This window comes from Sander vitreus, chromosome 12 (assembly GCF_031162955.1).
Source record: "Sander vitreus isolate 19-12246 chromosome 12, sanVit1, whole genome shotgun sequence".
Taxonomy (NCBI): domain Eukaryota; kingdom Metazoa; phylum Chordata; class Actinopteri; order Perciformes; family Percidae; genus Sander; species Sander vitreus.
In genome coordinates, this window is record NC_135866.1 from 6953103 (window position 1) to 6968241 (window position 15139).

General features: G+C 42.3%; 1 protein-coding gene across 7 annotated transcripts in view; it reads right to left on the reverse strand.

Moving 5' to 3' along the window:
* Positions 1-6201: 6201 nt before the first annotated feature.
* Positions 6202-15139, reverse strand: part of st3gal3b (ST3 beta-galactoside alpha-2,3-sialyltransferase 3b) — a 65028-nt gene continuing 56090 nt past the window's right edge. For all 7 annotated transcript variants that reach the window (XM_078263465.1, XM_078263462.1, XM_078263468.1 and 4 more), the window contains 3 exons: positions 14346-14492; positions 12630-12776; positions 6202-8961 (listed from right to left, as the gene is read on the reverse strand). In XM_078263465.1, coding sequence (XP_078119591.1) covers positions 8872-8961; positions 12630-12776; positions 14346-14492 — 384 coding nt within the window. In that variant the 3' untranslated portion in view covers positions 6202-8871. The remainder of the gene's footprint in view (positions 8962-12629; positions 12777-14345; positions 14493-15139) is intronic.

The window sequence follows — 15139 nt, forward strand, 5'->3', positions numbered from 1 at the left end:
ACTGCAGACTTTCAGCTTTAATTTGAGGGTATTTACATCCAAATCAGGTGAACGGTGTAGGAATTACAACAGTTTGTATATGTGCCTCCCACTTTTTAAGGGACCAAAAGTAATGGGACAGATTAACAATCATAAATCAAACTTTCACTTTTTAATACTTGGTTGCAAATCCTTTGCAATCAATTCCAGCCTGAAGTCTGGAACGCATAGACATCACCAGACGCTGGGTTTCATCCCTGGTGATGCTCTGCCAGGCCTCTACTGCAACTGTCTTCAGTTCCTGCTTGTTCTTGGGGCATTTTCCCTTCAGTTTTGTCTTCAGCAAGTGAAATGCATGCTCAATCGGATTCAGGTCAGGTGATTGACTTGGCCATTGCATAACATTCCACTTCTTTCCCTTAAAAGACTCTTTGGTTGCTTTCGCAGTATGCTTCAGGTCATTGTCCATCTGCACTGTGAGCGCCGTCCAATGAGTTCTGAAGCATTTGGCTGAATATGAGCAGATAATATTGCCCGAAACACTTCAGAATTCATCCTGCTGCTTTTGTCAGCAGTCACATCATCAATAAATACAAGAGAAGCAGTTCCATTGGCAGCCATACATGCCCAGGCCATGACACTACCACCACCATACTTCACTGATGAGGTGGTATGCTTTGGATCATGAGCAGTTCCTTTCCTTCTCCATACTCTTCTCTTCCCATCACTCTGGTACAAGTTGATCTTTGTCTCATCTGTCCATAGGATGTTGTTCCAGAAATGTGAAGGCTTTTTTAGATGTTGTTTGGCAAACTCTAATCTGGCCTTCCTGTTTTTGAGGCTCACCAATGGTTTACATCTTGTAGTGAACCCTCTGTATTCACTCTGGTGAAGTCTTCTCTTGATTGTTGACTTTGACACACATACACCTACCTCCTGGAGAGTGTTCTTGATCTGGCCAACTGTTGTGAAGGGTGTTTTCTTCACCAGGGAAAGTATTCTTCGGTCATCCACCACAGTTGTTTCCGTGGTCTTCCGGGTCTTTTGGTGTTGCTGAGCTCACCGGTGCGTTCTTTCTTTTTTAAGAATGTTCCAAACAGTTGATTTGGCCACACCTAATGTTTTTGCCATCTCTCTGATGGGTTTGTTTAGATTTTTCAGCCTAATGATGGCTTGCTTTACTGATAGTGACAGCTCTTTGGATCTCATATTGAGAGTTGACAGCAACAGATTCCAAATGTAAATAGCACACTTGAAATGAACTCTGGACCTTTTATCTGCTCCTTGTAAATGGGATAATGACGGAATAACACACACCTGGCCATGGAACAGCTGAGCAGCCAATTGTCCCATTACTTTTGGTCCCTTAAAAAGTGGGAGGCACATATACAAACTGTTGTAATTCCTACACCGTTCACCTGATTTGGATGTAAATACCCTCAAATTAAAGCTGAAAGTCTGCAGTTAAAGCACATCTTGTTCGTTTCATTTCAACTCCATTGTGGTGGTGTATAGAGCCAAAAAGATTAGAATTGTGTCGATGTCCCAATATTTATGGACCTGACTGTATATTAAAAGGTAGAATATGTAGTATTGCATCGCTTTACTGTTTGTGTAAACCGTGTTGGACTTCCTCTCCGGCTCAGAGCCAGAGAGAGAAGGCAGCGGTGGTCGAGCTAGCTAGAGAATGAATGAAGAGAGGGAACGTCGTACAAAGCAATAAATCAGAGGAATAAATTGATCTTGTTGCATGGCGGTTATGTTCTCAAGCACAAATAAGCACACCCACAACTCCGCGGGAAGGTGACGCTTTTGTCGGATTATGAGTGAATGCAGAGCTTCGTCCTGTCCGTTTCTGTGCGTCTGTGTCAGCTAAACGTGTGCGATCCTATTAGACGCTGCAAGGCAAAGCGGCTGTTGGAAAACAGAACGGGCTGCACACCCTGCACTTTGTTATTGGCTGGGGGTTACACACCCACGTAGGGCCTTTGTTTGATGCCCACAAACGTCCCGCACTAAAAAGTAAATACAGCCAGAGGGCAGGGTCTCTGCAGACACAGACATCACCACACACTTCTAGTGGGTCACACTGTAAGTGATGGTTGAGAGGGATTACTTTTGGATTAGTCTATACTGCTCTGCGTATTATTCCTTTAAGCAACAAAACTAATGGCGCTTTCACACCTATAGTTCGGTGGACTCGGTGCAATTCGGGGGTGAAGTTACAACACTGTTGCATTTTTCATTTGGTTCGGTTTGCTTTCATACTGCACTGTCAAACACACCAAACACACGTCAGGTGATCGAAACGGTCCCTTGTTAATTGGACGGAATATCTGAAACTCGCCGATGCCTCTGGGGTTCTCTGGTTCTGATTTAGCGTTTCTAATATTTTAGAAGGCGAACAGAGATGATGTCACACAGACTAGCAGCGATGTGTGCTCAGACACAGCTTATGAAAACATGATGGACTCTTCAGAGGAGGTAATTATCTTCACTTGAGTTTCTGCGTGCGAAAGTCACCGGACGACACAATCTTCTGAACATAGCCATACTGAGAAAGTTGTGTGGAGTTGATAGTCTTAATTAGCTTTGTAGCAATTCATTTGGCAATGGCTTGAATGTAACGGACGTTCATTAATATAAAAACGTTACACACTGAAGCTTTAAAGTGCCCATATTATGAAAAAAAAAAAAATCACTTTTTTTCTGGGATTTAGGGTTTTATTTTATGTGTCTCTGGTGCTTCCATGCATACAAACTTGGAAAAAAAAACATCCATGCTGTTTTGAGTGAGATATGGGTTTCTGAATGTATCCTGCCTTCAGTCTCCGGGTGAGCTGGCCCAAATCGGCAGGGCCGTATACGTCATCGGCCAAAACATTTGGTGCGTGCTAACCACTTTAGCTAATACCACATCAGCTAGCTGTTTCTCCAACTTCGGTCAGTACGAGGCAGGATTAGCCGGGAGACTTCTTCTAAACGAGGGCGCACTTCCAACTTTGCGTAAAATACCTGCAGACGAGCGACATGCAAGTAGTTCTATACAATTTAGTTTGTAGATTAAGGTGAACTCGTGTGTGTTGTAGCAGTGTTTTGCCATTGAGAACGAGGTGGCTAACCGCTAGCAACGCTAGCTTCTAGCTAGTAGTCCTTACCTAGCTACTGCGCATGTCCAACTCCCCTCAAAGATGGCATAGAAGTGTGATGCCTCACTCTGTAGCTAAAACAGAGAGCTTAACACACAGGGTGAAAAGAGGAGCTGCAGCAATGTGAAGTACAACAAAAATATGGTGTTTTTTGAAAATTAAACCATGTAAACCTATTCTGGTACAACCTATAAATACAATTATGAACCTGAAAATGAGCATAATATGGGCACTTTAAATCATATTAAATACAAGTCCGTCAAATGTGATGACAAAAAATGAAAATGTGAACATCTGCAATGTCATGACAACTGGGCAAACTACAGCTGATGAAGATCACTTTATATGACTGAAAGCTACTAAATGGACCTTGTGGTGATATTATTTTGTCAACCTAGACCCAAGGAGTATTGGACTACTTTATAGATATTTGACTTAGCAATTGACTGTTACAATTCATTAAACAAATATTATATATGATTCTAATAAGTTAGTTGCAGACAATAAAATTGCTGTCAGCTGGCTAAAAATAAAGCTGGTATTATTATTATATTCTTAAACACAATATTGCCAGAGCCATTCATGACTGCAACTATGATGACAGTTATTTATTTTAATTTGATTGCTGTCTTCAGAGAAAGGTGTAGCAAAATGCACTCTGCCAAAGTTGTAAAAAAAAAAAAAAAATGTATTTGTACTTCCTCCTCATACTTCATCCTAAAGGTCACATGGCTGACTGAGAAGTATTTTCTAACTTACTAACTTCCATCGCAGCAGGACGGACACACAGAAACAAAGAAAACATTATCTCTTAACAATACAATGTCATCTTTAAAAATGCTTTGTGTCACTCTGAAACTACATTTATGATATTCACTAGAAACGCTCATTGCGCGCTACATGTTTAGAGGCTGACAGGACGAGAAGAACCGTCCTGTAGGTGTGTCACATCCACAGACAAAGGTGAACTGACACAATGTGGGACACAGTGTAAAGAAGGGAATGTTGTTTTCCCTCATCTCAGCTGACCTGACATTAAGTAAACAGAGGGGGGGGGGAAACACTCTGAATGGGTGTTTTCTCTCCCCATTCCAACTCATTTTACGAGGAGTTTAAATTTCAGACCCCGGAGGTCATGGCCCCTCCGTTCCAATCCTACTGAGAGGAGGTGGGGCGGGGAACCTGTCGCCGAGAATAAAAGGCCCGTTGGCTGAAGAGGTGCAGGCGTGCTCATACTCTGGTCTGCCGGACAAACATCAACGACCGCCTACGGCCGGGCCAGCTGCCTCGGGGAGATCCCAGGTGGCAAATATCCTCCCGCTGCGAGGGAGTGAGCATTCAATCCCACCCAGTGGAGGTCAGGAAATCTGTCGAGTCAGAGCGAGGTGGTTTTGGTGACTTGTGGAGGCCAAAAGTTTCTGTCACCCCATTAACAGCAGGATGGGACGGTCCAGCGGCGCTTTAAGGGCCCCTCAGCGCCTCGTCCTCTTTCACCTCACACCAATACTGACTTACAGCAGCCACAGCTGGACGGCCTGCTCTCGCTGCTTCTCAGCAACGCTCCTCTGGTTTATGGCGATGTTGTGGTGTGTGAAAATTGAGTGAGAGATTCACGGCTGCAGCTGAATAGCCTGTGTGTTTATTGTGTGTGTTTATTGTGTGTGTGTGTGTGTGTGTGTGTGTATATATAACAGGTCTTGAATGGGTCCCTCATGGCAACAGCAATGAAACAAGATCTGCCTCAGAGTTGAGCAGGTGAAGAGAAAGAAATACACGGCACAGGGATAGTAAGACACAGCAAAACGGAAAGAATGAGGGGGTGGGCGAGGGGAGTTTGGGAGAAAAGTGAGAGTCGGAGAAGGACACGGAGTGGGACAGACATAAACACACAAGAGAAAAAAAAAAAAAAAAAAAAAGGAGAGTACATTAGGGAGGAAGTCTGGTGGATGGAGGATTGAAAAATGATTTCCCCTGGCTCTGCAGGTAGGAGATACAGAGTACAGAGTAGGAAAGGAAATCCCCTTCTCCACGCTCCTCCGTTCCATCCCCTCCATCATCTTTACTGGGAGCTTTCTGCAGTTTGTAACCTCTGGACACAGACAGTACAGACAGTATAATACCTGATGTATGCTGCATAACATGAGGCCACCTTTAACTGTAAGTGGCACCGAAGGCCACACTGTGCTTTGAAAAGCCATCTGCGAAGACGTTCAGGCCACCCGCTGTCACATTTTGACAAAAGCAAGGATGAAAAGTACTGCATGTCTGTTGAGATAAAACAGAGACTAGATACCTACAAAATATTTACTATACACAGTATATATATACACACACACACTGAAAATGAACAGTGTACAGGAATATGTATATACGAAAAGGCAAATACAAAATACAACAGTTGAGCTGTTGGGGGACAAATACATCCTGGTGCTTCACAGAAACGGACTAAGATGCAAACATGCACAGGCAAATTTCCATTATAAACTTATTTATTGAGTTGCAGAAAGCCACTTATAACTGTATATCAAAAAACAAACTCACACTGATCACTTTGACTTTCTTCTGATGATGGTAAATGAATTAAATGATAAAAAGCAAATACATTCGGCTTTAACATGAACAGGTTATGAAGAAGTGATTTGGGTCCAATCCATTTGGACTCCTCCAGCATGTGTAAAAAAATTCTGATTCAAACTAAGGGTCTGCTTAGTCTCAACGCTTTAACGACCGTACTGGTGATTTGGTGCGTTTCATCCTGCTAACTACACATTTTACATTATTAAGAAGCATTTTCCAAAACATACAATGAGATTTTAGATTGATTTTTTTCTGCTTTTCAAGCAGCCGCTGCCTTCAAATGATTTAAGTACGTTGTAAATCTAACTTGTCAGTGACAGTCTCACAGTTATATTTTTGTCTAGTCACATTATAGTGCCATGGCCCTGTGGCGGTCAGAAGGGACCACTTCAAACTCTCTTTGCATTCAGAAATGTTGTAACATTCAAGCATTAAAGAGGGACTCCAGTGATTTGGCATTGCACTTCCATAAAAATGGGGTCTCACAAGAGATGGATTATAAAAAAAAAAAGAAGAAAGAAATTAAAATCATAACAGCAGAGAGCAAGATAATACTGACTTTTAGTCCCAAGAACGAGTCCAGCTTTTAATACACCGGATCCTACATCTTCTAAGACTTTAGAAAGCTCCCTCCAGAGCCACAGAAGACATTATCCAACTTCTTACAGGCTGAGTAATAGTCCTCGTGACTAGTAAACTGAACTTCATGTGTAAAAAAATCTGTAGAGTGCCCCTTTAATAGTAAGCTGCGAAAAAATTTAGTATTGTTTAGCATTACGGCAGACAATGAGCAACCATTGACAGAGCAAAAAGTTAATTTGGTTATTCCTTGCATTATAACAGCTGCCGTTGAGTAGGCAACATTTGATATACACTTGATAATGTATGGGCTAAAACATACCAAACAACCAGTATGGGCTTTCAGGATTTCCTAGACTGTATATAATGTATATACAGCACAGATATGAAATGGACTGGTCCCAAAATCACAGAAATGAGAGGCGACCCGTCCTGACCTGGAGGTGATCTTACATACTGGATCAGCTGCCTGCGTCAAACCCCTTCGCTACAGTTTTCTGGTGATGAGGTGTAAGGCACTGAGAGCGCCTCATGATAGTGCAATGGTCGCTGTTCCCTGTACCTTTGCTCATTAAAAAGTCCCAAACGGGGCCTATAAGTGATCCATTTCTTCAAACTCAGCGGAGCCTTTCTGGAGAGACCAGATAGGACACTTGCACGATCCAAGCAGCGTTTGTGAAAACTAATCATAATAGAACAGATGCAGCTTATTGATTGAGAGTAATGGAAGTTTATCCGTGTGTACAATGTACAGTAAATATCCACTTCCAAAGAAGTAGAAACAAACAATCCTCTGTAAAACACAACCCTGCTTTGTAAAGCAGTATTTAAATGCACCATCACTATACAAAGAGATTTTCGCATTCATTTGATAAAATGACAAAAAGGAAAACAGATGCAATTTTGACATTCTCATATTGTCTTTTGGAGGGGAAGGGGGGAGCAGAAGGAGAAGCTAAAAGTTTGATTGTATAATACTGAACACGTTATGTTCATGCATTGTTGAAATACTGAAGTGAGTGGCAGCAGAACCTACATCTGCTGAGTCCAAAGGCCTGATCAGCACGAGTGTGGCAACTGTCACCTCATCGATTCTCTCAAATCAAAGACATTTGCTATTGTGTCCATTGCTGACACAAGCTGCACAAAGCACAGACATACTGGGCTGTCTGTCTGACATTAATTACTGAATCCATTGATTAATTGGTTTGTATTTGGCTTAATCATAACACTGCTTCTGCCCAAGACTTAAGGATGATGCAGTCTGAGGAAACACCCGATGGTGAAATCGAAGAATGAAAGAAAAAGAAGAAGAAAAAAAACAAAAACACAAATTCTAACTTTTGCGTTTTCTCTGAACAAGAACAGAAAGCAGGCCTGCCTGTGAGTGACCAAAACAATGGGACTTAGTAACAATACAAAATAAATAATTAAGATTATTCAAGAAACAATATTTATATATATATATATATATATATATATATATATATATATATATATATATATTCTGCAATCCAAGATTTCACTACTACTGAAGAACAAGACAATCCACAGCAAACAAAAGATGCTGGACACGTTACTGTATGTCTACGTTTACGCCTGGAGGCTTTTCAGCTGATGAAGTGATGAAGCCAATACCACGACACCAGAGTCCAGAGGAGGAGGGATTTACAAAAGAGAGAGATGCAGTGTCCGGATTTTACTTTTGGGCTCACCTGCCAGAGATTATCTAAAAATAAATAACGCACGCACACGCACAACCTGCTTTAAAGAATCTCCAATATAACTCCCTTACAAAGACTTTACAGAGAAAACTGCAACAACTGAAGTCTGTATGTTACTTAAACACTCAACTGTGAGTGTGTCAAAGTGAAACCAGTCTGTGTGGCAGGTGACCCTCGCTGATTTATGTGCCGTCAACTGGCTTGGCAAGTGTTAATTTCGTACTCTGGACAGGCAGTACAAAAACGAATGAATGAATGAATGAATGGACAAATGGCGGGCGGAGGGGTGGGGGGGCTGCTGCAGCTTGTTAAAAGCACAGTAAAAATCTTTGATATTTACACTGAGGGAAGTGAATACATTCAGGCAGCAAAAGGAGGAGGAAGCGACCTCTCCCCTGTACGAGGTACGTTTGGCACTGCTAATACTCAACCCGTCCCCGCAACGCTCTCCCATTACAGTCCCCCTTTTCATTCCGGTCAATTGTGTCCCTTCATCAAGTCAGCCATTGTGTCAAGCTCAATCCTGACACGTATGCCAACATGTCATTTCGGCTCCTTACAATTCATTCAGGTGATTCTCCGGGGGTTGAAGTGGTAAACGTTGACCCCTTCCGCTTCCTGCTTCAATCAGCAGGACTCTTTGGTTCAGAAGGCACATGTGTGCATCTCTCCACAGAAACCCTCCTGTATCTGTATTGTTTTTTTTTGTTTTTTTAAATAATCTCCTTTGATATGAAAAACCCAGACAGTGTGCAGGCCACCCGGATTCTAAGAGTTCTTTCTCCCAGAGACGATCCATTTCTCAGTTTCCTGTTCTGTAGTCCTTTGGGAAAGGCAAAAGGAGACTGTGGGCGGGTGTAAACTCAGATACCGTTGGTCAGGTCTGTGATGATGTTGGCCTTCACCAGCTTGCGGAGGAACTCCTTCTCCTTGGCTATGTTGTGTGTCCATGACTGTGGGAGAATCGGAAGAAAAAACAAATCCAGAGTGATTAAAAAAAAATAATAACCCATGATCATTGTGAGAATACTTCTAGATTAGCATTCAAGAGCACATATTCCAAAAGCATTGCTATATGCACTAAACCTGTAGGTTAGTTTAGGATTTTGCTATTCCCAGTGTCTATACGTGTGGGTGGTTATGTGTGCATTTATATTAGTAAAGCCACACTGGGTCAGCTTTCCTCCCTGCTGTGCTGTGAGGATTCAGTCCAGTGGGCCGACATGTAACCAGAGCCGGTGGTTCCTGTGTGGTGCTTTGGGATGCAGAGACTAAGGAACAGCCAGAGAGCAAATGAAGGAGGCAAAGGGTGGAGAAAGGAACATACAGGAGGGAATAATAGAAAGGAGAAAAAAAAAAGTGGAGCGCTACAGGAGGTTGGGCCCTGCAGCTGCCTCTGGTCTATCCTCCTACCTCTGCCTGATGGGTCACAGCAGGACCAAAAGGAACAATGAGCTATAATTGTATTCGAAATTAACATAAGAAACAAGGTTGTAATGTAAAGTCCAACTGACATCCATAGAGCGCTGAGCTGGTCGGAGCAGGGACGCGGTTAGCAGTACCGTGGAAGGATAAGGACCAGCACCATTTAGCATCTAACCTGATGTTTAGCCTGGTCCTACCAGACTGGTACATTTCATTTGTACAGAGAGTCTGGCCACTCTCCATTGACAAGTGTTAACTTCCTTGAAGGCGGGTGCTCTGTTGAAGTTTAAAACTATTGGATCTGCCCAGAGCCACTCTGAATCTGCTATAACCAATCGCTAACGTTTGGTCGTGGCGTCGGCTTAGCATCGTTAGCGTTCGCCTTAGCCAACTCCTTCACCACTAATGGAGCGAGCTGGAAAATATAACTTTTCCTGAACCCCGTGGGGGAGGAGGGCCACAACATCATGGCCACCAACACAACTCAGCAAAGATTGTTCTTGCTCGGACTTTAACTTCTGATACTCGGCAACGGACCGAATGGCTTCGCCACCGGAGCAATTCTGGCAGTGGAACGTACGTGGATACAGACTAGTAGCAAAGAGTATAGAAGTACCAAGAGGCGAAACTCAATAGAACGTTGTGTTGCGTTCAGTCCAAGATGGCGGAGCTGCACTCTTTAAAACGTTCCATTGCAAGCTGCGGCTCGGTCATGGGTGCGTTAAGTTCTAAAGAGTGCAGCTCCGCCATCTTGGACTGAACGGAACACAACGGTCTATTGAGTTTCGCCTCTTGGTACTTCTATACTCTTTGCTAGTAATTGAGTTACTCGAGAAATAGGGAACTAAAGCCGGGGTTTGGGTACCGAACCCCGGTGCTAATATGACACCAGTGCCTAAATGACCGGTATCTACCGGACGGAATAGCAACGCAGATTTTGGTGCCTCATAAATGCCTACGTTGCTCTCTAATGTTCCGAAACATGTCGTTAGCGGTAGCTGCTTGTTACGCTAGATAACACTAACGTTATACTTGGCAGCAGGTAACTTTAGCTTACCGTTAGCTTCTGAGTTTTGTGATCCGTTGCACCCCGACTGGCGATGAGTCAAAGTTAGCCACCGATAGAACCGTGTCCATTGATTATTGATCATAGCGGCTTTAACTGAATCAATTCATCAGTAAGTTTGATCAGCTCTGAGATACCATCTCCTACACCACAGCAGATGACCTCTGTAGCATCACACGGTATTAGTTCACGTATGTGACATTTTATCATCAACAAGTTTCTCGTGTAATTAACCAATTTCCGTGGAGCTTTAAAGCATCCACCCAGATAGGAAACAGGCTCTTACTCCAAAGCAGTGGAATAATACGTGGATAAATCAACGTGGTTCCAGAAAATCAAACAGCCCCAGGGAGTGGCCGTGGTTAAAAGTGTTCCAAACAAAAAAAAAGCCAAAAGTATTCCCATTAATTAGCCATGTGTGGCTGATGATGACAATGTTGATGAAGATGATGATAATTAATGCCAAAGGTTCACCAGGAGTTTAGACAAAGGTTATCATCATACTGAGCTCATGGTTTACACACGTCAGCACACGGGTGACATCTTTGATTCCACTGGCTTTCAGTGTAAACACCGAGAGGAAGACTTGACGGATGGAGAGGAGAGAGGATCGGCCACGAGGGCGTTTACAAAATGATTGTTCAAAACGACGCACTAACAGTTAGCATGTTGATACAGTGACTGATGAAAGACCAGTGCCACTTTCAATCTGTGGAAAATACACATTTAACCTTTTGATGTTTCCGTTCTACTTTTCATTTGGTTTCAGAGTTACTCGTTTTAGTTGTGGTGTTGTTCATAGTGTCATGCCCTCAGTACTCCTAAGGTAAGAGGATACTAAGGAGGAGAAGTTCAAAATGTGCATTATGTGTAACATATGCACAGCACTGTGCTTCATTAGAACACACTAACCACCACAGATAGAAATAAATACAGCAGGAGTTTATTTTACTTACGTATTTTATACCTTAGCCACCTACATTTTTGCACCATAAAATTATTACCCTAGGTATATTTGACTACATTTTAGCCATTGTGTTATTTCAATTTAGTTAACATTTGAGTTCAGTTTAGTTTGTATCATTTGTATTCTGGTATTAGAAAAGAACAACGTTATTAACCAGTCACTTAGGTTTTTGCTTAAATGTTTACAATAATAGATGTTTCATTCATTTCCAAAAAGGCTTCTGATATGAGGATATTATTACATGGCCATGATAAAAAAAAATGACACAATGTACCAGGTACATTTTGTTTAAATAAAAAAAAAATGTAAAGATAAAAATTAAATACATTTTTTTCAAACCAAGTATCGCTAAACTTGCACTTCCCCAAAGCTGAAGGATAAAATCCGTTTTCTGTCTGTGGTACAATCCGAAAGAGACTCGCACCAATAACACGAAAGCTGATTGGCTGCAATGTAAGTTGCATGTTGGTCTCATTTGTAGTCGTAATACAGCAAATTGAACTAGCGAAAGAAAGAACTACAACACCACGGAATAATTTAAAAAAGAGCTTTAGAGGTAGCGTTACATGGACGTAGGGAAATTGAGACCCGTTTAAAAACTATTTAAGACCTAGAACACAATACTTGAGTGAATTTAAGACTTTTTTGGGCCTAACATTTTTATTTGATTTGGCCTTTAAACTCACATATCTCAATAACCGCATCCGTTCGACAGCCACGATCTGATCAGCTAGAGAGACAGATCCACTTAGTGCAACGCCGCACATTTTGCCACCATGTCTATGAAGCTCAAAACATCTTTGGATGCAAACACAAAAGCTGAGAGAAGTCCAAGTCATGCACAATCCATATGCTAATATTACCATGAGGCTAAACAGTGAAGGCTTTGTAGTGAATGTATTTTGGCTGTAGGCCAGCTCCCCTCCCTCTCCTCCACAGGAGTGGTGGTCCCTCTTCATCAAAGATTACAGTCATTTGTTTCTTCAGTTATTCTTCAGTGGCCAGGGAGAAGCCAAAAAATATTGTTCTCATTAGCATAGAGAGAATGGCACACCAGATTTTTTTTTTTTTTTTTTATAATTACAAATGCGCCAACTTTGACAGATTTTTTTACTTTTTGACCAAAACACACCAGAAATGAGTGCTGTGCTCCGAAAGCTCACCTCTTTGATGGCGGACATCTTGACACTCTCCCAATAGTGCAGAGGTGCGTAAGGCGTGTTTATGTCGTACCCAAAACCAGCCACTGCCACCTCATCACAGTTATGCAGTGCCATCGTTATAGCAACTGTTCCCAAAGTTGGAATGTTCTGGAATAAAAAAACAGAGGGGAAAACTGTTAGAACATCACACTCACACCAGGACCATCAACACAGGGATTAATATTGATATTTCAATTTTGAAACTGATCATGGTTTCTGACACTGGTTTGGAGACGGATGTTCAATGCCTTTTATGCATCTGCTTTCCTCCCTCCTTTGTACATTTGTCTTTGTTCTGCTATTCTGAGCACTTGGTGATTAACTATTACCTTTAAGACGCGACCTCTGCTATGACACACCGATCTACAGGGTTGAACTGTGCTTCCTAACCGCCTTGGGCAGCCAGAGATTTGGGGGGTAGAGGGGCTGTGTGTATGTTGGAAAAAAAGTGGGTGCAGAAGAAAGAACGGAGGGAGGCCCCATTTAAATCATTACCCTGATTTGCAGCCCTCAGGGTAGGTGAAGCTGAACCAGCAGCTGGCCAACCCCCTACTGCGTGTTCTAATACACATTAATTTACACACACTCAACATAAACACTAGGATAACAAATAGGCCTCCTCATTAATTTCCACATATATAAACATAAACTATGATGGTCAGAAAGTGTTCCAGGGAAAGAATGTGCCAAATCATACAACCCTGCAGCCTGTATTGTACGTATGAGACAGCACTACACACACACGATGCCCACATGTTGAACACATGTTGCAGAGTGGAGTTCAGGCAGGGGTGTTCTGGTGGCCCCAGAGGGCAGAGTTACGGTGATCCACTCCTCCTCATGTCTCTTCAATTCTCTAACAATATTCTACCACACACACGCACGCACGCACGCACGCACGCACTTTTTCCTGTCTGGTTGTCGTTGGTCACCAACTAAAATGTGTTTTTTCTCCAATAAAATGTTCTCTTGTCAAGACCTGATTCAGCAGTCTCAAGTCCAGACAAAGCAAAGAACATGCATCAATTTCTAACATCGAATACAAAACAATGGAGTACTGTAGAAATCAGACTGGGCCAGAGTTGCAGCAGGTTCTTCGACATTTAGGCAATGTCAACAATCAGAAATTGTTTGGCATTTCCTCTAAAATCTGCTTTCATTCTCCCTCTTTTGAGGGAGGTAAAGAACCTCCAGAAACAACGATTAAAGTACAAACATACTAACGTAAAATACAACAGAAGAGCAGATCATATACATCTTAAGAAAGGTGGTAATTATTCACCTTAATATGTTTATACGGTACCGCTGACGGCGACTACATCATATCCGTTTCCAGCAAAATAGACCGAAAGCAGAAAATCCATCTTATGCTGTTCTTTACAAATGAAATAAATGTCAGACTGACTGACTGACTGACTGACCTGTGATGTGCATTCTTCTTAGAAAACAATTACTTTTTAGAAATGTCTCATGATATATTGTCTCTAGAAGTGTATTATTCAACTTCTGCTTTTGTTAAAGAAGGAAAAGAAAACACTTCCAGAATCGCAAAAAATGAAAATCGCAATACAAATCGAATCGGAACCTGTGTATCGTGAAAGAATGGAATCGGGACAAAAGCATATCGTCCCAGCCCTACTATTAATAATGATCATTTCAGCACAATGTCTGTCTTACCCCTTTGCCCATGAGGCCATTGTTGAAGGGCAGGCCTATGAACTGGAAGGCGGCCTCCTGGATGAAGTAGGGATTGAGGATTCTTATCTCGGTCGGCTCCCGAGGCACATAGTGAGCCACCGACTTCCAAAATCCCTCTGTACCCCTCTGAGGTATTGGCAAGGAAATAGAGGGGAGGAAAAACAGAAAATTATGCATTAGTAGTTTTCAACACAAATACTGGGCAGTTTCTTTTCTTTGCAAGGCCAGAGACATGTGCACTGAACACAAAACTGACATCAACATGATGCCACTTCCACGGTGGACAGCCAACTGCAATTTACCAAACCAACATCAAAGTGAGATTATCCTCTGTAACACTGACATAAAACACAAGAGGCCAACCAGAAGCCAGAGCCCGACTAGCTCTGATTAGGGAAATGGCTTCTGGGCCTTTAATGGATGAAGTCGGGGTGAGGGGCTCATAGGACATCAGTAATTACGACTCCTGGTAGAAGGAGAATCCAGCAGTGGGTGAGGGGGTGCAACTGCCCGGGAGTGCCGGGTGCTTTACGGTCCCTCTCTTAAAGGGTTTATCGTTGTAGTGAAAAAAGGTTAGGGGCCCATTCATATGAAGGTTCTTATTTAACCCTTGTGTTGTCTTCCCTTCAACCTTGACGTTTCGACGTTTTTTTTTCACCACACTTCCACGGTAGCATAATGAGGGTCCCTACATGTAAACCGAAGCATTGAGAACTTTGTAAGTGTACAGACAGTTTATTAAAAACATAGATTAGAAAGACATTAGCGTTCAC